The sequence below is a fragment of the Silurus meridionalis genome, chromosome 17 (assembly GCF_014805685.1).
Source record: "Silurus meridionalis isolate SWU-2019-XX chromosome 17, ASM1480568v1, whole genome shotgun sequence".
Lineage (NCBI taxonomy): Eukaryota > Metazoa > Chordata > Actinopteri > Siluriformes > Siluridae > Silurus > Silurus meridionalis.
This window is the reverse complement of record NC_060900.1, coordinates 1922519-1946757: the sequence shown is the minus strand read 5'-3', so window position 1 is coordinate 1946757 and position 24239 is coordinate 1922519. Positions and strand designations below refer to the sequence as shown.

At 39.5% G+C, this 24239-nt stretch overlaps 1 protein-coding gene across 3 annotated transcripts; it reads left to right on the top strand.

Moving 5' to 3' along the window:
• The first annotated feature begins 13217 nt into the window (after positions 1-13217).
• ube2d4 (ubiquitin-conjugating enzyme E2D 4 (putative)) lies at positions 13218-23719 on the top strand. Of its 3 annotated transcripts, XR_006928330.1 has the most exons (9): positions 13218-13481; positions 17864-17927; positions 18048-18079; positions 18976-19053; positions 19158-19263; positions 19417-19510; positions 19671-19703; positions 19815-20397; positions 22196-23719. XR_006928330.1 is itself a non-coding variant. In XM_046871805.1 (8 exons), exons 1-8 carry the CDS (start codon positions 13458-13460, stop codon positions 20029-20031), a joined length of 648 nt encoding a protein of 215 aa, XP_046727761.1. In that variant the 5' UTR covers positions 13218-13457; the 3' UTR covers positions 20032-21867. The 3 variants fall into 3 exon arrangements, 2 of the variants coding, with proteins under 2 accessions (XP_046727761.1, XP_046727762.1); XM_046871805.1 differs by lacking the exon at positions 22196-23719 and having other exon boundaries at positions 19815-21867; XM_046871806.1 differs by lacking the exon at positions 22196-23719 and having other exon boundaries at positions 13219-13481; positions 19671-19957.
• The last annotated feature ends 520 nt before the right edge of the window (positions 23720-24239 follow it).

Here is a 24239-nt window from a genome sequence, read left to right as displayed (position 1 = left end):
AACTGTGTTTTCTGTACTTGTAAAGGAAGCAAAGAGAGAGAGAGAGAGAGTGAGAGAGACAGAGAGAGAGAGAGAGAGAGAGAGAGAGAAAGAAAGAGGTTAATGATGTAATGTTGTACAGGACAATGGGCCTCTTTATGACTCTGAAAGGTGCTAAAAGTTTCCCCAAATGTCCTGTTTAGTCTGAACTTCCCACCAAATACCCTCTCCCTCGTTTTCTTTCTCTCCTTCTTTCTCTCGCCTGCTCTCTCTCTCTCTCTCTCTCTCTCTCTCTCTCTCTCTCTCCATCCCTTTCTTTTTCCTCTATTTAAAGGTGAGATAGTCTAAAATAAAAAGACTCTTGATCCCAACTATTCTTTCTCTGTTTCTTCATCTTTCTTTTCTCTATCCAACAGTTTGTCTCTCTTTCTCTCTATCTCTTTCTTTGTTTCTCATCTATCTCACTGTTTCTCCTCTCTTTCTCAAACTGCCTAATGGTCTCACTTTTTGTTCTCTGTCGTGTCTCTGCATCACTTTACTTTCTCTCACCCGCTATGTCTGTTTCTCCATCTCTCTTCTCTCCGTCTCCCCACTTCTCACTGTTTCTCCTCTCTTTCTCAATCTGCCTCATGGTCTCTCTTTTCTTTCTCTGTCTCTGCATCTCTTTTCTATCATTCATTCTGTCTATCTCTTTTCTCTCAATCATTCCTACTCTCATCTATCTCACTATGAGCTAGACTCATTGTCTTTCATTGTCTTTCTTTTTGTCTTTCTCTCACCCTCTATGCATGTCTCTCTCTTTCTCCATCTCTTCATCTCACCTCTCTCTCCTTTATCTCTGCCCCCAATCTCACTGTTTCTGCCTCTATTTCCGATCTCTCCGCCTTATGGTCTCTCTTTTCTTTCTATGTCTCTGCTTCGTTCTTTTCTCTCTCTTACTCTCTCTGTCTCTTTCTGTCTATCTATATCTTTTTCACTCTCTATGTCTCTGTTTTGTTTTTCTACTTCTTTCTGTATTTTTGTCCTTCCCTGACTCTCTCGCTCTCTTTCTATTTTTGTCTCTCCCTGCCATACTTCCGTTTCTCACTATCTCTCTCTTTTCTATTTTTGTTGCTCTCTGTCTTTTTGTTTCTCTCTCTATTTTAGTGTCTTTCTCTCTGTCTCATCCTTTCTTTTCCTTTTCTCTATTTTCTTCTCCACTCTCAATGACTCAAAGACTCTTGTCTTACAATGTCATTTTTTTTTTCGTTATTTTCTCTTTCTCCATCTCTCACTTCATCTGTCTCTTACCATTTTTCGGTCTCCCTGTCTTTTTCTGCTTCTCTCTCTCTCTCTCTCTCTCTCTCTCTCTCTCTCTCTCTCTCTCTCTCTCTGTGTCAGCTGCTGGCGCCTCCTGAACAAACACACAAAAAACACACAATCCCATTTACTTTTCAATTACCTCAAACTCACAAATTCCTGCCTTTACAGCGTGAGGATATTTGGCCCCGTCAGCAGGATCGTCAGCTCGTTACTGGCACCTAAACTATCAGCCTTTTAGCAAAGTTAGAATACGTATTAATGTTCGTTAAAAGTGCAAAGCATCAATAATATAATAATTTCTTTCTAACAATATTGCTGTGGTGCAGCAGGGTGGCTGTGTGTGTGGCTTATGAGTTGTTGGTGGGGTTAAAACTGTTCATAATCTGATTATGTTCCCACAAACTTGGAGGCACACAATTGTATTAAATTCCTTAGAACTAGGAAACACAAACCTGTTCCAGTATGGGGATGCCCCTGTGCACAAAGCCAGCTCCATGAAGATCTGCTTTCCATTTGATTTGGAGTGGAAGATCTCCTGCTAAAGAGCTTCAACCCTATTGATCATCATTTGAACACTGACTGCACCCCAGGCCTCCTCAACTTCTGACCTACATCAGTACCTGACTTTACTAACACCCTTGTAGCTGAATGAATCTCCACAAATCTCCACTAGATCTAGAAGAACATCTTCCAAGAAGAGTGGATCTTATTATAAGAGCGGGGATTAAATGTGGAACGGGATGATAAAAAAGAAGCAAACATCAATCTTATGCTCGGGTTTCCACAAACTTTGAGTGATGATAGTTTATTTCAGTAAACACTTAATAATAATGTGCTAATGTTTCTATAGTAACAGCTCATTCACAGGGTCTCAGTATGAATTATAAAGACAATAACATTCACACAAACACATTTTTACACTATTGTCATTGAACAAGGGGAAAAAAACATGTCATTGTTGATCTACTGAAGATACGGAAGGAGTCTCCAGTGCAAGAGCTTCGTCACAGTCAGTTTTCGTCACACTCATCTTCCGGACAGATGAGTTTAAGCTTTTCTGGTTTCTCAGGGACGTGACGTTCTACGCTGTTATTCTCTTATTGAGATCGAGAATGAGAATAAATAGAGGTTGATGAGAGAAAGGACATTTATAGCTGCTATAACGTAAGCGAGAACAGGACCGAGAGAGGGATTATATGGGGTTTTCTTTCCACATAAATTAGAAATGTTACATAAAATTCACACACATTCAGAATACTTTCACTCAGATATGTCTTTGTGTCTGGTTTATTCAATAAACTGAAAAACAAGATCATTAGAGCAGCTTTTTAACGTTCGAAAGAAAGAATTCAGGGAAAACTACGACGCAAAAACAATCCACAAGGACAATTCCCGACACTGAATTCAGTCTGCTGGGTTTTACCGAGCTCGAGTCTCATAAAAAAAAAAAAGAAGGAAGTGAGGAGTTGTTAGAACGCGACCCCCTACCACTAAATCACTCTTTACTGAGACCCAATTAAGACAATTAAGCGCCAGGGGGAGATTCGGTCCTGGAGCCTGTTAAAGCTCAACAACACTGTTTATGGCGAGAGCTTTACGATGCTGACTCGTCTGCGGACGAGAACCGCAACTCCCAGCATGCTTCAGGGGGCACCAGGGATCCCATGCAGCTTGGAGAAGCTGTAAGTAAAACTCGACCTCGAGCTCCACCCCTGACCTCGACCTCTTCTCACCGATTGTTGGCTGAATTAAAAATTTTTATATTTTTAGAATCGAGTTCAGAATAACGCACTATGGCGTTTCAGAGCTTCGCGATGTCTTCATTCTACTCGTAAATTTGCCGTAAAATTTGTCGGATTTCTCGTCAAACGAGGGGAAAAGATAAGAATGTTATCATACCAGAAATTACATGAATTTTTTTTTTGCGAGCGTATATCAGTGTGTATTTGGTCATGATAAGAAAGCATGATAAAAAAATCCGACATTCGGATTGTGCTGTGCAAATGTTTTGGCACCCAGTCACTACGAGGTGGTATCAAAGCGTTTCTAGACTTTCTCTGTTTACAAGAAATGACCTTATTTATCTACGTTTTCACACGATCACCTTCAAAATAGTCCTCTTGCACAGCAATAGAGCGCCCCCGAGGTTTTTTTGTTTTTTTGTGGATGAATTTCTGACGATCATCATGCGCAAGTTGCTGAATGGTTTGGACATTTCAGGTTTTCGAACTCGTCTGAGGTCTTCCTGATCTCTCATCATCTTCCAGTGATGTTCTTCCATTCTTGAATTGTGAATGCTGCTCAAAACCGCCTCTTACGATTTGTTGCAGCATGTCAAATGGTTTTGTGGGAGATTTTACCCAGTTTTACACAGAATTCCACGTTTAGTATATATATATATATATATATATATATATATATATATATATATATATATATATATATATATATATATAAAATGCCAGAATTTTGCATCTTGCTACTCTCCAGTATCTGAACAAGTTTGAGGAAGTGCTGATGGTGTCTCAGGTGGGGTACTGATGTAGGTAATGTGAGGAGGTTTGGGGTTCAGTCAGTGTTGACATTCATCCAAAAGGTTGATCTCAGAGCTCTAGCAGTAAAGCATATTGTCCTGCTGGAACAGGTTTTTGAGTCTCCTAGTTCAGGTGAAGGGAAAATGTACATGCTAGACGTCCGGTACAGATGTGTGGCTCTAAATTTGTTTGGTGAAGAACCACATTAGGCTGGAAAAGTTACGCGTCCCAATACTTTTGGCACATATAGTGTAGTTATTCATTTTAAACTTCTATCTAGTCGCATTCTAATTTTTCTCGAATTAAACACTTCATTTTATAAAATAAAACACAATTTCGAGCCAGAATGAAGAAGGAATAGAAGAAATTAAATTGGGTTTGTTTTATTTTTTAGAGCTGTTCTCAGAGTGTGTGTTTCATCCCGATCCCCGAGGCCATCGAAGGTAGATTTTTATCATGAGAGCGGATAAGCGTTCGCTGGCGTTGATTAAAACCGTACACATCCGATGGAGCAGAAATGAAATTCAGCTGACCGGTTTAGATCTGCGATTACAACTGATGTGTATTTGATTTCCCGGGCTAACAAAAAATAGAATGTACATTACTTGTGTAAGAGTGTGTATGTGTGTGTGTGTGTGTGTGTGTGTGTGTGTGTGTGTGTGTGTGTGTGTGTGTGTTCCTTCCTGCATTTCTATTTCAGTAAAAAGTACAAAAGTGCAAAAGAGTTCTTCTACTGACTTCATTAAAGGAAAGGTGAGAATTTATTTCTTTTTCTTTTTCTTTTTTACTGAACCCAAGGTTTAGTTAAAGGTTAAGGTGTTGGACTGCACAAAAGATCATGAGGTCGTGAATTTAAATCCCAGCACCACCAAGCTGCTCCGTCTAGGCCCCTGAATGAGGCCCTTTACCCTCATCTGGTCGGTGAATAAAAGAAATAATTGTGAGGGCGTCTGCTACAAATAAATTCCTAAATCTAATCAATCTATCAATCTATCAATCTATCAATCTATCTATCTGTCTGTCTGTCTGTCTGTCTGTCTGTCTGTCTGTCTGTCTGTATATCTATCTGTCTGTCTGTCTGTCTGTCTGTCTGTCTGTCTGTCTGTCCTCATTATTTTCCTATCTATCTATCTATCTATCTATCTATCTATCTATCTATCTATCTATCTATCTATCTATCTATCTATCTATCTATCATAAATAATAAAAAGTCATCACAGGTGAATGTGGTAAAAGAGGAAAAAAACATTGGAAAATAATCAGAGTTTGACATCCCTGATTGTGTTCTTCCTTTTGTTCCTCTATGAATATTATGTTTAATAACTCATATTAAACCATTGTGTGTGTGTGTGTGTGTGTGTGTGTGTGTGTGTGCGCACGCACTCAGGAATGCCATCTGTCTGCAAAGACTGCTTCGACATCAATCCGTCCTTTGACAAGACAAAAGGTTCATGAACTCGGCTTGCACGCAGACACACGGACACTCAGACACACAGCGAGTGCAAACAGAATTAAATCAGCGCTAAAAGGAAATGGCTCGAGGAGGAAGGCATGACTGCCGTGAGCATAATGGTCGTCCTTCATCGGCTCGTCCTGCGTGCACACACACACACACACACACACACACACACACACACAGGCTGAGATTGTGCCCAGAAGTTGCTGAGCACATCATAAACATGAGAACTGGCCTGTGTGTGAATGCGTAATCGAATCAGGGCCACGGCCCGATTTGCTCCGACGTACACCGTGCAGCGTGAAACACATTACACTTTCAGCAGGCCAAACTTCTTCAGGGGACCTGATGTGAATACGCCGGTGACCGGATTCCCAAACGTTACAAAAATATATGGTGTGTTTGCGTACGCAGCAAAGCCACGAATCAGCAGTTTGTAATTTGTTACTGTACTTCAGTCACTTTGTCACGTATCTGTACTTTACTGAAGTGTTTCCATTCAGGGAGATTTTTACTGTAACTTCTACATTTCAAAATCTCATTTCTTACTTTTTACTACATTTTAGTGAAATCAGTCGTTCCTTTTTATTTACGAGGATAAAAACGTAACTGCTGAAACACGCAGCGAGTCACCAATCAGGATCGAGCGCTCGCTCTGTTTTACACGTGTTCTGATTGGCGCTTTGTGAATCTACTGATCACCAACATACAGTTCAGCATCAGTTCAACATCAAGCAGAACATTTAGAGAGGAATAAATGATGAAGAAACTCCAGACTCGAACTCGCCACCACACACGTGACCCCGTTTACACGTTTTAAATGAAGTAGTTGAAAAGCTTTTGGGTTCATGATCATTGTAATAGAAATCAATCAGTGTTTGAGTCATTAATATCATTCTATTAATTGATCAGTGTGCTGAGAGTCACATTCGAGTCTTTACATATAAACTGAGGTGATTAAGTAAAGAGTCTTGTGATAAAAATGATAACAGGAACATTATATTTATAATAAATCACTACTTTGGATACTTAAGTACATTTGGTCACATTTTAATTTATCTCTATTTTTATTGAACTACACGGTTTGTGTATTTTGTACACCACTGCCAATCAGGCAGCTGTGTGGTGTAAAACCAGATCTTATAATCCGCTGTTAATCTTGGGTTGGTCGTATGTGTCTGAAGTAGAAGGTCAGTAGATAAAAGGTTGGACTTCTGATCGGAAGGTCACAGGTTCGAATTCTAGCACCACCAGGGGTCACTGCTGAGCCTTTGTGCAAGGCACTAAACTATTAATCGCTCAGCTGTATAACTGCTATATAACTGCTGCGGATAAGAGCGTCTGCCAAATGTCTACCGACACGCGATATGATTTTTGCACGTCAGAGTTCACCAAATTGGAACCCTGAAGCGCAGCAAAATGTGAATCTTTTTCCTACTGAGCTTGCATGTGTATTCCTAGACTGCAGCAGACAATAGCAAGTGGCTTAGCATTGAGTTTTAACATAAGCGATAATTAATAAATATTTGATGATTGCGTCTGTATATGTACTGATCACTCTGTAAACCGTGAAGGAGCTCAAACACGAACATTAGTGTGTAAGGAGAAGAAAACACTAGAAAATGGCCTAATGTATTGACTTTTCCAGATCATAGTTGGTTCTTCCTCAAACTGTTAACCTCTTAAAATCAGAGGCACAAAGTTGTCTTTCGATTCAGTAGCATGACATTCTCTACAAAATCTTATGGAACATCTTCCCAGAAGAATGGAGGTTATTATAAGAGCAAGTGGAGATTAACTGTGGAAGCACCAATCTAATGTTTAGGTGTTCACAAACATTCGTCCATATAGTATAATTAGCTTTTTAAATGTAGGGGTCACACCACATGATCTTGTACACACCCCAGAGTGTGTTTATTAGAGGAACCTGACGTTTATTGACTCGTTTCAAACGATTATGTATGATGGATATTCCATACCTTTATTTTTCCCTTAATTCCCTGCAATAATTTGAGGTTCCCCCCACCCGGGAAAAACGCAGAGCGATAATAGGATCTGGAATTTCACGACGTTAATTTGAGGCTCCTGGTCGTGGCGTTCGGGACCCAAGCCGAGCGGGAACGCGCGTGTGTGTGTGTTGCGAGAGTTAAACACACTGTCTGCACTGTAAAGGGCTTTAATTGGATAATTCGGACGCCTTTGCCAGCAGAGGCCATTTGAGATGATTGCGAACATGTGTGTGGCGATTAAAGAGGTGTGTAAATGCTCGGCGCTGAGGAACCTCGCTCCGGGCCGACGCACAGAGTCTCTACGCTGCCGTTTTTTTTTGAGTTGCGTTATAATTGTGAGCTGCCTGATGTGTTGAAAGTGAACAAACACTTACACACACGAACACACAAAAACGCAAGAGCACAAGCGTGATTGTGTTTTGTGTTTCATTGGAAGACTGAGGTTGCTTTATGCCACAGAAGATAGGCCCCTTCATAGTTCCATGTCACTCCAGGGCAAAAGTTCTGACCCACACACACACACACACACACACACACACACACACACACACACACACACAAGCACTCATACATCACTTCTGGGCCTGGGGGCAGCCAGCGGTGAAAGTGGACACCCTGAAATACCGCAGCATGTTCACGGTAATCCAACACTGAGGGGGAAAAGCAGAGTGTGAGAGAGAGTCTCTCTAATTTTACTGCCCTCCTCTCTTCACACACACACACACACACACACACACACACACACACACACACACACTCTCAGATTTAAAGCTCTTCAAAACCTCAAATTCTTCTGTTGTGTGAAAGATCAGCGAGACTCAAATTATTATTATTTATTTTGAAACCCCGTCCAATTACGGCTTAAGATCAGCTCAGGGTTTGTTACTAAACACCACGAAGTATCAGCTACACAACTTCACGTCAAATCACGTCCGGATTTTGTAAATCGGATTCCAAACACTTACTCTCGTTCAGCCTGAAAGAATGTGCTTACTTTGTTTGGTCGAGCACACTGACCTGCTTAAACAAGGAACAATCGTACGTTTTTTGTCCTCCTCAGAGCTCAGTCGTGAAGCCCACGCGCTCGCCCAGACGCCACGCTAATCACGTTAGCGCTTATCGAATTTGCCGACCTGTAAAGCTGCGGTGCTCAGCAGTTAGCTGAGTCGACTCGCTGGAAGTCAGTCTCGGGATTTTTTGCCGTTTACGGATCAGAATAGCATCGAGGACGAGGGAGTCAAAAATTCGAGTCTGGAGTTTCTTCATCATTTATTCCTCTCTAAATGTTAAACTGTTGAACTGATGCTGAACTGTATGTTGGTGATCAGTAGATTCACAACGCGCCGATCAGAACACGTGAAAAACAGAGCGAGCGCTCGATCCTGATTGGTGACTCGCTGCGTGTTTCACCAGTTACGTTTTTATCCTCATTAATAAAAAGAATGACTGATTTCACTAAAATGTAGTTGAGTAAAAAAAGATATTTGACTTTGAAATGTAGTGAAGTCAAAATAAATGTCTCCGCAAATTGAAATATTTCAATAAAGTACAGATACGTGAAAAAACGATTTAAGTACAGTAACAAATTAGATTTACTTCATTAATGTTCACCACTTGGTGCATCTACTGATCACCAACATACAGTTCAGCATCAGTTCAACATCAAGCAGAAGATTTAGAGAGGAATAAATGATGAAGAAACTCCAGACTCGAACTCACCACAACACACGTGACCTCGTTTACACGTTTTTATCAAGTAGTAGAAAAGTTTTTGGGTTCATGATCATTGTAATAGAAATCAGTGTTTGAGTCATTAATATCATTCTATTAATAGATCAGTGTGCTGAGAGTCACATTTGAGTCTTTCACATAAACTGAGGTGATTAAGTAAAGAATCTTGTGATAAAAATGATAACAGGAACATTATAGTTATAATAAATCACTACTTTGGATACTTAAGTTCATTTGAAGGCAAAAACTTTTGTACTTTTACTCAAGTGAAAATATAAAGGGACACGTTTTACTGAGTTTATCTCTACTGAGTTTATTCAGCTACATGGTTTGTGTACTTTGTCCACCACTGATCTCATTTCAGGAGCTGATTGCTGTAGATGTGTGTATGAAGGGTCCACATGGTGCCTGTAGTATCGGCACTGGAAGTGGGCGCGGTGCCCACGCGAGCTCCCTGCTTCCCCAGGCCTCTTCTGCAGGACACTGCAGTCATTGAAATCTCAGGGTCGAATCTCTTCCCCCTTCCTTCCCAACAATAGCATATTATCTCCAGGAATCTCTAGGTCTTCCAAAAGGGAGAAGGGGGGAGAAGACGAGGATGAAGAAGAAGAGAACGTTCCTTTTCTCAGAGTCATGCTGATGAGAGGCTCCACCAACCTGACACTGAAGTGAGCCATTTAAGAGCAGTGAACAGTGGCGGCCATTCATGAAGGCGAGCAGAATGGACTCTCTCTCTTTCTCTCTTTCTCTCTCTCTCTCTCTCTTTCTCTCTTCCTGGCCTTGTTTAAGGCGTAGAAAGGGAAGCTCATGAGAAGCACGCACCGAGACACAAGAGCCACGCAGAAACCCGAGCAGCCAGCTGACTCGCACATGAATAGGGCGAGCACAATGCCCGAGCACTCGCCAGCACAATCAGGCCTGCTTTACTGCCTGCTCCACATCGATAAATAGATAATGAAATGGCGAGAGAGCGCAGCGTCGCCACTGTCTCACACACACACACACACACACACACACACACACACACACACACACACACACACACAAACACATTAACACACACACACAAAACTGATTCTGCAAATGTGCTGATTTGACCTCCTCCCCAATTCAATTTAAATGAGGAGTTTAAAATGTCAGCTGAATCACAGCAAAGTAGAAGATTCAATTGTTCATTTTGGGAAAAAAAGGGGTCGTTATAATCCTTATAGTCCTTATAGTCCTTATAGTCTTTATAGTCCTTATAATCCTTATAGTCTTTATAGTCCTTATAATCCTTATAGTCCTTATAGTCCTTATAATCCTTATAGTCCTTATAGTCCTTATAATCCTTATAGTCCTTATAGTCCTTATATTTCTTATAGTCCTTATAATCCTTATAGTCCTTATAGCCCTTATAGTCCTTATAATCCTTATAATCCTTATAGTCCTTATAATCCTTATAGTCCTTATAGCCCTTACAGTCCTTATAATCCTTATAGTCCTTATAGCCCTTATAGTCCTTATAGTCCTTATAATCCTTATAGTCCTTAAAGCCCTTATAATCCTTATAGTCCTTATAGCCCTTATAGTCCTTATAGTCCTTATAATCCTTATAGTCCTTATAGCCCTTATAGTCCTTATAGTCCTTATAATCCTTATAGCCCTTATAGTCCTTATAGTCCTAATAGTCCTTATAATCCTTATAGTCCTTATAATCCTTATAGCCCTTACAGTCCTTATAGTCCTTATAATCCTTATAGTCCTTATAGCCCTTATAGTCCTTATAGTCCTTATAGTCCTTATAGTCCTTATAATCCTTATAGTCCTTATAATACTTATAGTCCTTATAGCCCTTATAGTCCTTATAGTCTTTATAATCCTTATAGTCCTTATAGCCCTTATAGTCCTTATAATCCTTATAGTCCTTATAATCCTTATAGTCCTTATAGTCCTTAAAATCCTTATAGTCCTTATAGCCCTTATAGTCCTTATAGCCCTTATAGTCCTTATAATCCTTATAGTCCTTATTATCCTTATAGTCCTTATAGTCCTTATAACCCTTATAGACTTTATAGTCCTTATTATCCTTATAGTCCTTATATTCCTTATAGTTTTTATAACCCTTATAGTCTTTATAGTCCTTATAGCCCTTATAGTCCTTATAATCCTTATAGTCCTTATAGCCCTTATAGTCCTTATAGTCCTTATAATCCTTATAGCCCTTATAGTCCTTATAATCCTTATAGCCCTTATAGTCCTTATAGTCCTAATAGTCCTTATAATCCTTATAGTCCTTATAATCCTTATAGTCCTTATAATCCTTATAGCCCTTACAGTCCTTATAGTCCTTATAATCCTTATAGTCCTTATAGTCCTTATAGTCCTTATAATCCTTATAGTCCTTATAATACTTATAGTCCTTATAGCCCTTATATTCCTTATAGTCCTTATAATCCTTATAGTCCTTATAGCCCTTATAGTCCTTATAATCCTTATAGTCCTTATAATCCTTATAGTCCTTATAGCCCTTATAGTCCTTATAATCCTTATAGTCCTTATTATCCTTATAGTCCTTATAACCCTTATAGACTTTATAGTCCTTATTATCCTTATAGTCCTTATATTCCTTATAGTCCTTATAACCCTTATAGTCTTTATAGTCCTTATTATCCTTATAGTCCTTATAATCCTTATAGTCTTTAAAGTCCTTATTATCCTTATAGTCCTTATAGTCCTTATAATCCTTATAGTCCTTATAATCCTTATAGTCCTTATAATCCTTATAGTCCTTATAACCCTTATAGTCTTTATAATCCTTATAGCCCTTATAGTTGTTATAGTCCAGGCCGAACACAGTAGACGTCACGTTTTTTTTCCTTTAAAATAACAGGCGTTTTGTTTCACAGCAGCGTGTCTCTGTACGTCTCTGGCAGTCTGTAAACAGCCACCTGTTAGCACACAAGACACAGGAGTGAAAGTCGCATTCACTCAGGATTGATCGAGAGGTTTCTTTCGTTTCCTTAAAAACAGGCTGCTCCTACATTCATAGCATTCAGCAGATGCTTTACAATCATCTCATATATGAGCAGTTAAAGGTTAAGGGCCTTGTTTAAGGGCCCGGGAGAGCCGCTGTGGCGGTGCTTGGAGGTCCAACGTCTTAAACACTGAGCTACCACTTAAAACCTAACATCATTTATTCTGAACCCTGCATTCACAAGTGACTTTCTTTCTTTCTTACTTTCTTTTCTTTCTTTCTTGTTTGGATTATTTTCTTTCTTTTTAGTCATTTCTTTATTTCTTTCTTGTCTTCTTGTCCTTTTTCCTTCTTTCTTTCTTTCTTTCTTTCTTTCTTTAGTTCTTTCTTTCTTTCTTTCTTTCTATTCTTTTCTTTCTTTCTTGTCTGGATTCTTTTCTTTCTTTTAGTCGTTTCTTTCTTTCTTTCTTGTCTTCTTGTCCTTTTTTCTTCTTTTTTTTCTTTCTTTCTTGTTTGTCTTCCTTCCTTTCTTTCTTATAATGAGACACCAGCCATTAAACTCTGCCCTACGTTTGATGTGGGAGGTAGAAACGTAGTCATTAAGGCATTGGACCTTCTCTCTGAAAGTCATGAGTTCAAATCCCAGCTTCTATCAAACTGCCACTCCTGGGCCCCTGAACAAGGCCCTTGACCCCACCGCTGCTCAGTTGTATGATGAGATAAATGTAAGTTGCTCAGAATAAGGGCATCTACCCAATGTTGTGGGTGTAAATGATATAAGTGCCCTGCACAGGGTATAAATTGATGGGCTCCTTGATGTAGTGCTCTACATGTCCAGCAGAGAGCGTTCTAAAGCGCCCTCAGGGTCTCCAGGAGCTCAACAGTGTGTCAGAATTGTGCAAACTGTCCGCTCCCTGTGGTAACAATGATAAGCAGTGTGTTTGCGGTTTGGGGCCGCCGCCATGTTTTTCACTTCTTTAAAAGAAACACGACGGCGCCATCTTGTGGGAGAGATGAACTACCTTTAAAATTTCTGTTTCTTCAAATTAATAAAAACTATTCGCGTTAAACTCGAACGACGAACTTGTAATCTTGGTTTTATGAGTAAAAGCAACGCGTTGAATTTCTAAGTTATTTAGCGAAACTTCTCCAGTCAAACACTTCCGGGTTTGTGGCCCAAAATAACTACATTTCCCGGCCGTATGAAATCTCGCGAGCGGAATCACGGAGGGCCTTGTGGTCGCGCGGTCTCGCGAGAGTAGAGCACTGCTCTCTAGGCAAAGCTGTCAGTGAAGGTATTGAGAAGGGGGTTCCGAATGACTGAAATCGTCCTCCTTCGGTTCTTGTAAAACTGCGTGAATGGTTCGACTTGTGCTTTCCTAGTGGTGAATTCAGAACCTGGAAAAGCCTTAAAAACACGCGTTTATAAGCCGAACTGCAGCGGGGAAACCGAGTGTTATCCAGCTGGCTAACAATACAATAACAGGCAAATGGCGTTGAAAAGGATCCAGAAGGTGAGTAGCTGATGCTCATGGCCTGCATTGTGGACTTTTTATTTATTTATTTTCAATGCTTAAAAATAGTATATATTTCAAAACACATGGTCCCATCCCCCCTTCTATATTTATCATTCTATACATAAAGACATATTGATAGCAACATTTTCTCACGAATTAAATCTGAAATATAATATAATTCCCTCGATTTCTCAGTCTGCTTACGTAAAAAATATTTTACAATATTCCAAGTCATCCATAACACACGTCTTGATTATTCTATTATATGTTATTGTCCAGTTTTTGAAGATATTCATGATTTTTGTACAAACTACACGATGCTGACTGGTTTGTTCAGGAAAATAAAGACGATTTATTGATCTGTAAAAAAAAAAAAACCAATAATGAACATTTTACAAAATCTGAAATAATCCAGACAATAAAAATCATGAAAAATATTGGTGTAATCGAGTGCTAGTGAATGAGAGTCTGCGCATGCGCACCGAGCTCCTGCGCTCAATGTCGACGCGGCCATATAAGGCTGTACAAATAGGGCCAGTGGGGCAGTGAGGGGTATTTATAACAGATCCACCCCACTGTCCACATCATAACACCCCAATCACACCATTCAATACCATCCACAACTGATTCTTCACTTTTTCTGTTTAAAAAAAAAAATCTCCATATGAGCTCCAGGGTCTATCTGATCTCCTGAAGATGAAATCTGTCTAAAACCTCATTAATATAATATTCAATGTTGATCATAATCGAAAAAAATCCTCAGTAGTGTTGTATGTGGATTTTCTAATATCAGTATGCTAATGAAATACATTCAAATATTACCAGTGACGTCTCAAGAAAGCGATAATTTCCAAAGAAAAAGACAAAAAATGCAAATTCATTTTAACTTCACGAATTCTATTGATGTGCGCATTTCTGTTTAAAAAAAATAAAATAAAAAAGTCTACAGCAAAAATCTTTTTTAATGACGAAACATTTGTTTTTCTGATGAGTCTCAAATCGACGGCAAAAAAATGAGCTGTGATGCGCGCGTCCCGCAATTAAATCCGTCCGTGTGGAAACATGGCAAAAGTTCCGGTTGGAGTCCTGATGATTTAAAACTTTTACAAGAATATTCAATTGATTTGACAGCCCTGATAGATAGATAGATAGATAGATAGATAGATAGATAGATAGATAGATAGATAGATTGGACACACATTCCACCTTCAGATCAAAACAACAAAAAACATGTTAAATAACCCATAATATGTTTTATATTATCGATTGTCCAAACGAGGTCGTCACCTGGAACGGTTTTCAGGTCACAAGTGTTTTCTCAAGAGTTCATTTGTGACATTTCTTGCCTTCTTAGCATGTGTTAGACCATCAGTTGGTCTTTTGTAGAGGAGAGGGTGAGTACAGAGTCAACAGCCCTGTTAATGCTACGACAACTACTGTACAAATCCATATTATGACAGGAAACACTGTGTTAAGGAAAAGAAAACACGGCCCATCATCACTGTAAGAAATGAAGTTCGGTTAATTAGAAAAATCTCAATAACTTCAAATGTATCTTCAAGTGCAGTCTTCAGAACCATCAAACACTCATGGGGACCATTTAAAGAAAAAAAAGACTAAGAGCTACCTCTGCTGCAGAGGATTAGTTTATTAGAATCACCAACCCTAAAATGCCAATTAACACAAGTGCTTCAAGTGGCAGACATATTTCAACATTCACTGTTCAGAGGAGACTGTCTGAGTCAGGACTTTATCAAATTCCAGCAAAGAACCTTTACTACGGAATAACTACGAGCAGAAGAGACTTGGATGGGCCAAGAAACACAAGAAATAGACATTAGATCAGTGAAAACTGTCCTCTGCTCTGATGAGTCCAAGTCCTTCGGTTTTATCCGCCACGTCTTTGTTAGAGGGTGAACAGATGGTTCCTGAATGTGGGGGTTCCCACTGTGAAGCAAGGAGGAGGAGGTGTGATGGTGTGGTGGTGCTTTGTTGGTGATTTGGTCAAAACTGAGAGCACGCTTAACCAGCATGGTTTCCACTGCATTTTATTGTGACATGCCATCCAATCTGGTTTTCATTTGTTCACCAATATGATGATGATCCCAAACACACCTTTAGGTTCTATAAGAACTTTTAGTGATCGAGTGCTGCATCAGATGACCTGGTCTTCTCAATCACCTGATCTAAACCAGTCGAGATGGGTTGAGAGTAAAGGAAAAGCAGCCAACAAGGACTCAACACCTATGGGAACTTCTTAAGACGGTTGGAAATCAATTGCAGGTGGTCGTCCTCGTGATGCTGACTGAGAAAGTGCCAAGAGTTTGCCAAGATGTCGTTAAAACAAAAGTAGGCACTTTGAAGAATTGAAAATATAAAATATGTTCTGGGTTTTTTTTTTTTTCTCATTATTTTGTTTACTACATAGTTCTTTCATAGTGTGGATGTCCTCAGTATTAATGTACAGTGTTGGAAATAATTAAAAGTGTGCAAACATACTGAATTGTTTAATTTGAAATATTAATTAGAAAATAGTCCTTGTAGGCCGTTCTATCATTCGTTAGTAAAATCAGCACAGACGTTTTTCACGTGTACACCTGCATGTGCCTCTCATTTAACACCCCCCGCCCCCCCGCTGAGAGCTCCAGCAGGATATTAATAGATCTTTATGAAAAATTTATTAAAATTTATTTACATATGTTTCATAAACCAGAATTTCTGTATTTTAATAAAATAGTGTGTTAATGAATATTGATGGGATTTATTTATTTATTTATTTATTTTTATAAGTCAAAAACTCTGGGTCAAGCTGAAAATCCGTTCAGAATTTTCTAACAAATATATTTTATATCATTTTGTATTATTTATAATCTGTAATATTGATATTATGGTGTAAAATATGAAAAAAAAACACCATCCAAGACATCTGAGAAATGTCCTGCTACGAAACACAGATAATTGAACAGCATTTACTGAAGGGTCGGTAAATAATGTATAAAAAATTTCTAATAATTGAACAAAAAAAATCAATAAAAAAAAAATTCAACAAATATTACCAAAGGATATATTTCTATAATTTTTTTTTCCTATTACCAAATTTTTTACAAATGTAAAATCAAAAGCTACAATTATTTAAATTTTACATCATTTCGTTTTTGTCCTGATTATTAACACGCTTTACTAAAACAATAAAAAAAACAAACAAACAACAAATAAAAAATCTGTGAAAAGATATCACAGGTGTGTCCCATCACATTTATACCCAGGGTTATAATAAATAAATAAACAAACAATTAAATAAAATAAATATTCCAAAGTGCCCAAAAAAAAAAAATTGGGAAATTGTGATGATGAAATATTTAATTAAAATAAATAGACGTGAGCAAAGAACGAAATGGGGAGCAGGAACGTGTAAAACTTCATTCGGATCTGTCAAAAATATCATTCTAAACGATTCCACGCTCTGTTTCCTTCTCACGAAGTAAAATTAATATTAGTTGATTAAAGTTTGTGAATATTTCACTGCTCAGGGTGAACTGGAGGTATGTAGAAGCTCGAGTGAAGAATTTATTGTATCAGACAGCTGGTGAGCCTGACGGAGAACTTTACAGACGCCTTTTCTGGAGCAGTGACTCAGACTTTAATGTGTAAACCAGAGTACGGTCCGAGTAACGACTATCTAATATCTATCTTCAGTCTTTGGCCAAAAGTATCGGGTCACCAGTCTTTTCCAGTCTTATGTTCTCACAATCTTGAGCAAAGCATTACATTTTGCTTGAACTTGAACTAGGAGACTCAAACCTGTTCATCTCCATGAAGATCCGCTTTAAAAGGGTTGGAGTGGAAGATCCAGGAACCTCCTCACCTTCTCAGGACTTTACTAACACCCTTGTTGCTGAACGAATCTCCACCAAATCTAGTGGAACATCTTCCCAGAAGAGTGCGAGCAAATAAACCACACAGACATCGTATCCCTTTGCAGGGAATTTTTAAACCTGTCTATGCCGAGGGTGCCAATACTTTTTACTGCTGACCTATGGCTTGATTTGGGTGAGGAGTGACTGGGGGACGTAATCTGGAGCATGAGGGATGTTTACGTGTTTACATGAGCGTGTTTACTCCACTGCTGAAGTTTCTGTGGCACCGTGTAGAGCTCTGAAGGTTCCTGGGGTTTATTTTTAGTGCTCCATGTTCATCCACTCGCACTCTTTCAGATTCTATTTTCACTCGGCTTCTTTTTTTTTTTTTTGGCATGAAGGGGTTGCTGGCTAAAACGTGTATAGTAATCCGAGATCCTGTTCAACGAAGGTTCTGGAAAGACCTGAATGAGCTTCAGGAGATGTTTGTGGGTTAATGGGTTTTTTTGTTTTCTTCTGCAGGAGCTGACTGATCTACAGAGGGATCCTCCTGCCCAGTGTTCAGCAGGACCAGTGGGAGAAGACTGTGAGCAGTTTATTCTCAAATCAATGGTTTTATTAAAAAAAAGAGAGTGAAAGCATGGAGTCTGATTAAATACTATGGTTTTGAGGAATGTAATCGTGGTGTTTTCTGTTGTGTTTTCAGTGTTTCACTGGCAGGCTACGATAATGGGGCCGGTGAGTTCCTCAAGTTCTTTCAGCGGCCACACCTCCATTAGCACCTCCTATAAAACGTCTAAAATTTACAAATCCTCATTTTTGTGTTCTAGGACTTAAATCATTTTAAACACGTCTAATTTTTTCTTTTTTTCTTTCAATGTAATCATCTTTCTGTTTTTGGTCTGAATCTCTGTTTTTGATGTGATGTAGGTCTTAAATTTCATTCTTAATGGTTTAAATTGGACTTCGTGGAACCTGCAGAAACCCTGTTTAGTACTTTAGTACCACTGTACTTAATGACTTAATGTCATCAGTCAGCTACACTGACTCAGGACCACAGTCTGCATCCGATCACCATCACTGCACCTCAACATCGTTTAGATGTAATCAGTGGACATTGGCTTGCCACTCAGATAAGGATGAGGTTCTCTCTTGAGTCTGGTTCCTCTCCAGCTTTCTTCCTTTTGCCGTCTTTTTCGTCGCCACCGGCGCGCTCGTTAGCGAGCATACACATCTCCTCCACTGTCTGATCCACAGGGACCACACCTCCTTCACTGTCTGACCCACAGGGGCCACATCTCCTTCACTCTCTGACCCACAGGGGCCACACCTCCTTCACTGTCTGAAACACAGGGGCCACACCTCCTTCACTGTCTGACCCACAGGGGCCACACCTCCTTCACTGTCTGACCCACAGGGGCCACACCTCCTTCACTGTCTGACCCACAGGGGCCACACCTCCTTCAATGTCTGACCCACAGGGGCCACACCTCCTTCACTGTCTGACCCACAGGGGCCACACCTCCTCCACTGTCTGACCCACAGGGGCCACATCTTCTTTATTGGAACACTGTTGTTGATGCAGTAACTGTAATATCACAGTATTACTTCATTGTTTTTTTGTTTTGCTTCAGAACGACAGTCCTTACCAAGGCGGCGTCTTCTTCCTCACCATCCACTTCCCTACAGATTACCCCTTTAAACCGCCCAAGGTAAGCCGTATCTAAGGTATCTAACGTCTCCACGATTGTTGTTCGAAACGCTCGTTACCTGAAAATTAAACGAGATCCTGTCGTCCACTCACGACTTTCTACAGGTGGCGTTTACGACAAAAATCTACCATCCCAACATCAACAGTAATGGCAGCATCTGCCTCGATATCCTGCGCTCGCAGTGGTCTCCTGCACTCACCGTCTCGAAAGGTCAGCGCTCGCTGCTCAGCTTTTTCAAAATAATTATTGACACCCTGATGATCGTTGCAGTCAAAATATTATTCTTGACTATGAGACTCCTTGGAGTTTGAGGCTACAGGAGTGTTTTAAATGATGTTGATTTTGATCCTTCCTGTCTTGCAGTTCTGCTCTCCATCTGTTCCCTGTTATGTGACCCGAACCCTGATGACCCTCTGGTGCCCGAGATCGCACACACGTACAAAGCCGACAGAGAAAAGTGAGCGAGTCACAACACGTCCACCTCACCACAGTGCTGAATGATTTTAAATACACGGACAAATATGCGTTTATGCAAATGTATGTTTATTTTGAAGACAAAATATTCTCAAATAAACACCTGTATTCATGTATTCTAATATTTGTTTTCTTTCCTCCAGATACAACAGACTAGCGAGAGAATGGACGCAAAAGTACGCCATGTGAGAAGATCTCGTACGTTCTGCACAAACACGTCGCAGCGAGCGAACGCACAGAGGAACCCGTTTTAACGTTATCTTTTTTTTTTTTTTAACCAACACGAGGAGAACGAGCGAGAGAGTGAAAGAGGTAAATATGGATCAACACCGACGCCATGCTTTGTCTGGGAGGAAGCAGAGAGAGCGGAGAGACCCGAGAACATCACCGCATGCCGGCTGTACGCCCATAACTCGGAGCCGCGCCCGGAAACACGCACAGCCCGGAAAAACTATCGGGACAAACACAAACCAGGGAAAAACAAGACTTTTTATTTTTCCCTGACTATTACTTCGATGGCACGTTGTTTCTGAGTGTTTCGCGGGGTCTCTGAACAACCAGGTGAAATGCGGCGCTCACGTACACACCGTTTTCTCTCCGGGCATTTCCTGTACATATCACGTGCGCGAACGTGTGTGGGTTTTTCTCTCTCTTTTATTAATTTATTTTTTGGTTCAGCAGTTTACACTCAGGGGCACGGTACGTTTCATAACTCATTACAGTATTAACAACACTACTGTTCCTCTTCAAGTCGAACCTCCAGATCTTTAATATTTAAATTATTAAAACAGATTGTCTGTGTTACAGAAGCCGGGATGGGACTCGGGAGCGTCTGTATGTGTGTCCCGTTTAATCCGTATCACTGCAAAGGTACCCTGTTTCATCATAATGGGGATTAATGCGTGTGTTCAGATGCGTAAAACTATAAAAAAAAAAAAACATTTCTGCTCACGATCCAATTAATTCATCTTATGATGGAAAAACTGTGTGTGTAATACTGAGATCTATTTGTAAATGCATGATATTAAACATTTTTTTTTAAATACATGCACACACACACACACACACACACACCACCTGGTCATATTTCGCTGGACCGCCTTTTGCTGTCGTTTTCTTAAGCTTATGCAATTCCACATTCATTTCTGCCAAGATGTGCATCCGTTTCTCACAAGGATTTTGTAAAAGTCGGACTTCCGCATCAAGTCTTTTCCAGCAAAGAAGATTCTCAACAGGATTACGATCCGGACTCTGCGGTGGAAAACTGCCCATTTTCATTTCATGCACATTTTTACGTTTATTTTCTAGTTTTAGTGACGATGATGATGGTGATAACGGAAGAAACAAAATGCGCCCGAAAAAAAAAAAAAAAAAAAAAAAAAGAATCCGATAAAAATGCATTGCATGTATGACAGAATTTAAAATGAAAAAAACAACAACAGTATAAAATGACACCATTTAACATAATTACAATAATATATATTAAATGTGTAACGGTACACAAAAAAATAACAGTTTGGTTTAATTTTGGGGGAAGAAATGCAAAGCAAACTTGTCCTTTTTTATTAACGCATTTCTTTATTATTATTAACTTTTGTGAATGTCAACAGTATAACAAAACAATTAGAAATAAAAAGCCTGCTTACTTTAAATAATAATAAAAAAAAGGTTCATACTAAAATAGAATAAATCAAATGAATGCCATACACAATTTTTATAATATTGTTTAAATTAGCACAAATTTAATTGATTAAATAAAATTAAATAAATGGAAATTAAATAGTTAACATTTGGGAAATACAGATGTGTACATGTGTATGTAATATTTCCTTTTTAAAAGATTTGTTCTACTAAACGGTTCTACTTATTACAGCAAACTTCTGCATTTAATTTATTCTTCCAATTTATTTATTTATTCATAAATGTCATTCACTCTCTCTCTCGGTATGTGGAATTGTCCGTTTTTTCTCCTTTTAAGAGAAATTCTTGAAGCCGGACATAAAACGCAAAAGAATCCATAGCGCCAGACTGTAGTAAAAAACGTCAGAGTGGCAGCGATTTCGCACGTACGTTAGTACACGTGGTGTTTCCCGAGACGGATCGAGTAGCTACGGTGACCCTGTGTTTAGTGGGAGGCGGAGCCTAAACAAACTCTCGGTCCACACGTAAAACAAGGATTGCATTCGGTACACGTGAGCACCGTAATCTAATCTAATACTAACGTACAAGCAGCTCGGTTTGTCCTCAAATAGAAAATTCTGGAAAATCGGATGATGAAATCAGATATCGGCTGTATTGAGGTGTGTGTGTGCTGATTAAAAGTCATGTGGTACATCGTGATATTTGACTTTTGAAAGGTGATAGAAAAATAACCTTGATCATTGATTTGATTCAAAAACAAAACAAAAGTGGGAGGGGCTTCCACTCTCTAAACTGTCAATCACAGTGACACTGGCTAATTGTGTGCATGAGAGGTGTCACGTATGCAGAAGAGGGCAGAAAGCACTGATAACTACTGCAGTAAAAGAGATTCTACCAGCTGAATCCGTCCTTAATTTGCAGGATCTCCACCATTTTCCGTTATTAAACCGGACGCGTTTTGTGACACGTCTTATACACCAGAAATACGTTTGTTTATTTGCTTTAATACATTTGTTTTTGGTTGCAGGGTCGGAAAACACCCATGTCCTCATCCTCTCTCATTTACCACCAACTGCTCATATTATTGCCCCAAAAACACTCACGCATGGTGTCCCAGACGACACTTGGGCTTCTCGGGGCGGGGGAGGGGCGAGTCGATTCGAGGCCATGGATCGTACTTTTGTCCGTCATTTTCAACACGTCCGTCCATCAGGAAAAAGTCTCGGAGCAACGCGAGAGCTAAAGCAGGACTGAGTTTATATAAGATATAAATATATACACTACATGGGGAAAAGTTTGTGGACACCTGAGCATAAGATCCCATATTTCATCCCTATTTGCTGTTCTAATAAACTTCTGAGATGATGTTCCAGTAGACTTTTATGGAGATGTTTGTTGTTGAACTACGAGTGCTAGTAAAGTCAGGTACTGATGTAAGTGAGGTGACTTTGTTCTTCTGGACCCCTGAATTCCTAGTAGTAGATTAATTAGATGTTTGAGGTTTCTGTGGGTTGGTGGATTTGTTTGTTTTTGAATTTACTTAATCAAATCCAGGACCGTGAGCTCTGTCTCGATCTTCGCACTACTCGATTTGACGGAGGTTTAATAACTCGCAGACGAGATCACTCCAGACTATTGAGGCTGGGGTCTAAAAGCTTCAGAAGAAAGCGTCGCTGCTGGTCGTCACCTTCTAGCCTGTGTGAAGGATCTGATAAAACCCTGGTCTTCTTTTTGCTCTATTTCGTGTAATTAAAGCCGTATAACGGAGGATCGTTCCTCAAGAGAACTTTTAATGAGCCCTTACTCACTCCCTGACGGCTCCTCCACTTCCCGATATCCCAGCCTGACCTCACCCAGGATGAGATCTTCACTAAGGAGAACAGCATGGGAATGATGTGATGGTCAGGAGTTCACAAACTTTTGGGTTTGAAGCTTTGTTTTCTAACAGCGTGCCTTCAGAGTTTAGAGGTTTTTTTTTTTTTTTTTGGAATTGTTTCTTGAATGTATTGTTTTTTTTTCCTTTCTCGGTCTCGAGATTCACTGTGTCATTGTTCACTCTAGATTTATTGTTGGAGTTGTATTTATTTATTTATGTTTATATATAAAAATAATCCTAACCCTAGATCTACACTACTAAACCATCAGAACTGACGTTTTTCTTTCATCTGGGTTTCGGAACTCAAACCAGCCCTGGAACGGATCACAGTTTTTACTCTTCATACAACCTTATCAGGGATCTCCTTCTCCATTCTCCACACTCTCGCCTCTCCTCCTCCTCCTCTTCCTCCTCCTTCTCCTCATCATCATCGTTCACATCCAGCCTTAACCATCACAACCTGAACTGTACTGTAATATTTTATTTTTTTGCCCTTTGGGATAGAGAGTGGTATACACACACACACACACACACACACACACACACACTGAGCCATGCTAACCTCTCCTAAAAGTGTTTTTACGCTGAACACAACGTTCTCCTCGAGCTCCCTGAACTGCTGAAAAGAACCTCAGAGGTGTTGGCATTAGTGAATAAAAGCTCCTATAGGTTTTATACCTTTGGCCTGGATTTGGTTCTTTGTGTGTGTGTGTGTGTGTGTGTGTGTGTGTGTGTGTGTGTGTGTGTGTGTGTGTGTGTGTGTGTTTTTCCGAGTCATTTCAGAAGTTGGATTACAACAAAAATGAGAAATATTCTGATGGAAAACCAGCACATTTTCCTCGATACTCAAACTCTATAAAGGAAAACACATCAAACATTTCAAACACCACCAAACTAATCAGACTAGAATAACTAGAAGAATTGTTTAAGATGCTTTCAGGAGCATCTGCTATGGCATAGACAATTCTTCTGCAGGGATTTTTTTTTTGTGTGTGTGTGCAAAACATAACCACTGTAATATGTTTATCTGTATTTGGTTGAATAAAAAAAGTAAAGAGGAAGAAGAAAAACTTTGACCTCTCCATAAAATAATTTGAGCAAATCTTACATTGTGCATTGGACTCGTGTGAATGTAAACAGTCAATAATTTCATTCTAGTCAAATATTCTACTCTTATTCTCATATTTTGCTCTAA

Excerpts from the sequence above, each read along its gene's own strand:
- ube2d4 (XM_046871805.1), top strand. The coding sequence starts at position 13,458 with ATGGCGTTGAAAAGGATCCAGAAG. Across the intron at positions 19,054-19,157 it reads ACCCCTTTAAACCGCCCAAG|GTGGCGTTTACGACAAAAAT; the intron begins GTAAGCCGTATC and ends GACTTTCTACAG. Across the intron at positions 19,704-19,814 it reads GCGAGAGAATGGACGCAAAA|GAGAACGAGCGAGAGAGTGA; the intron begins GTACGCCATGTG and ends AACCAACACGAG.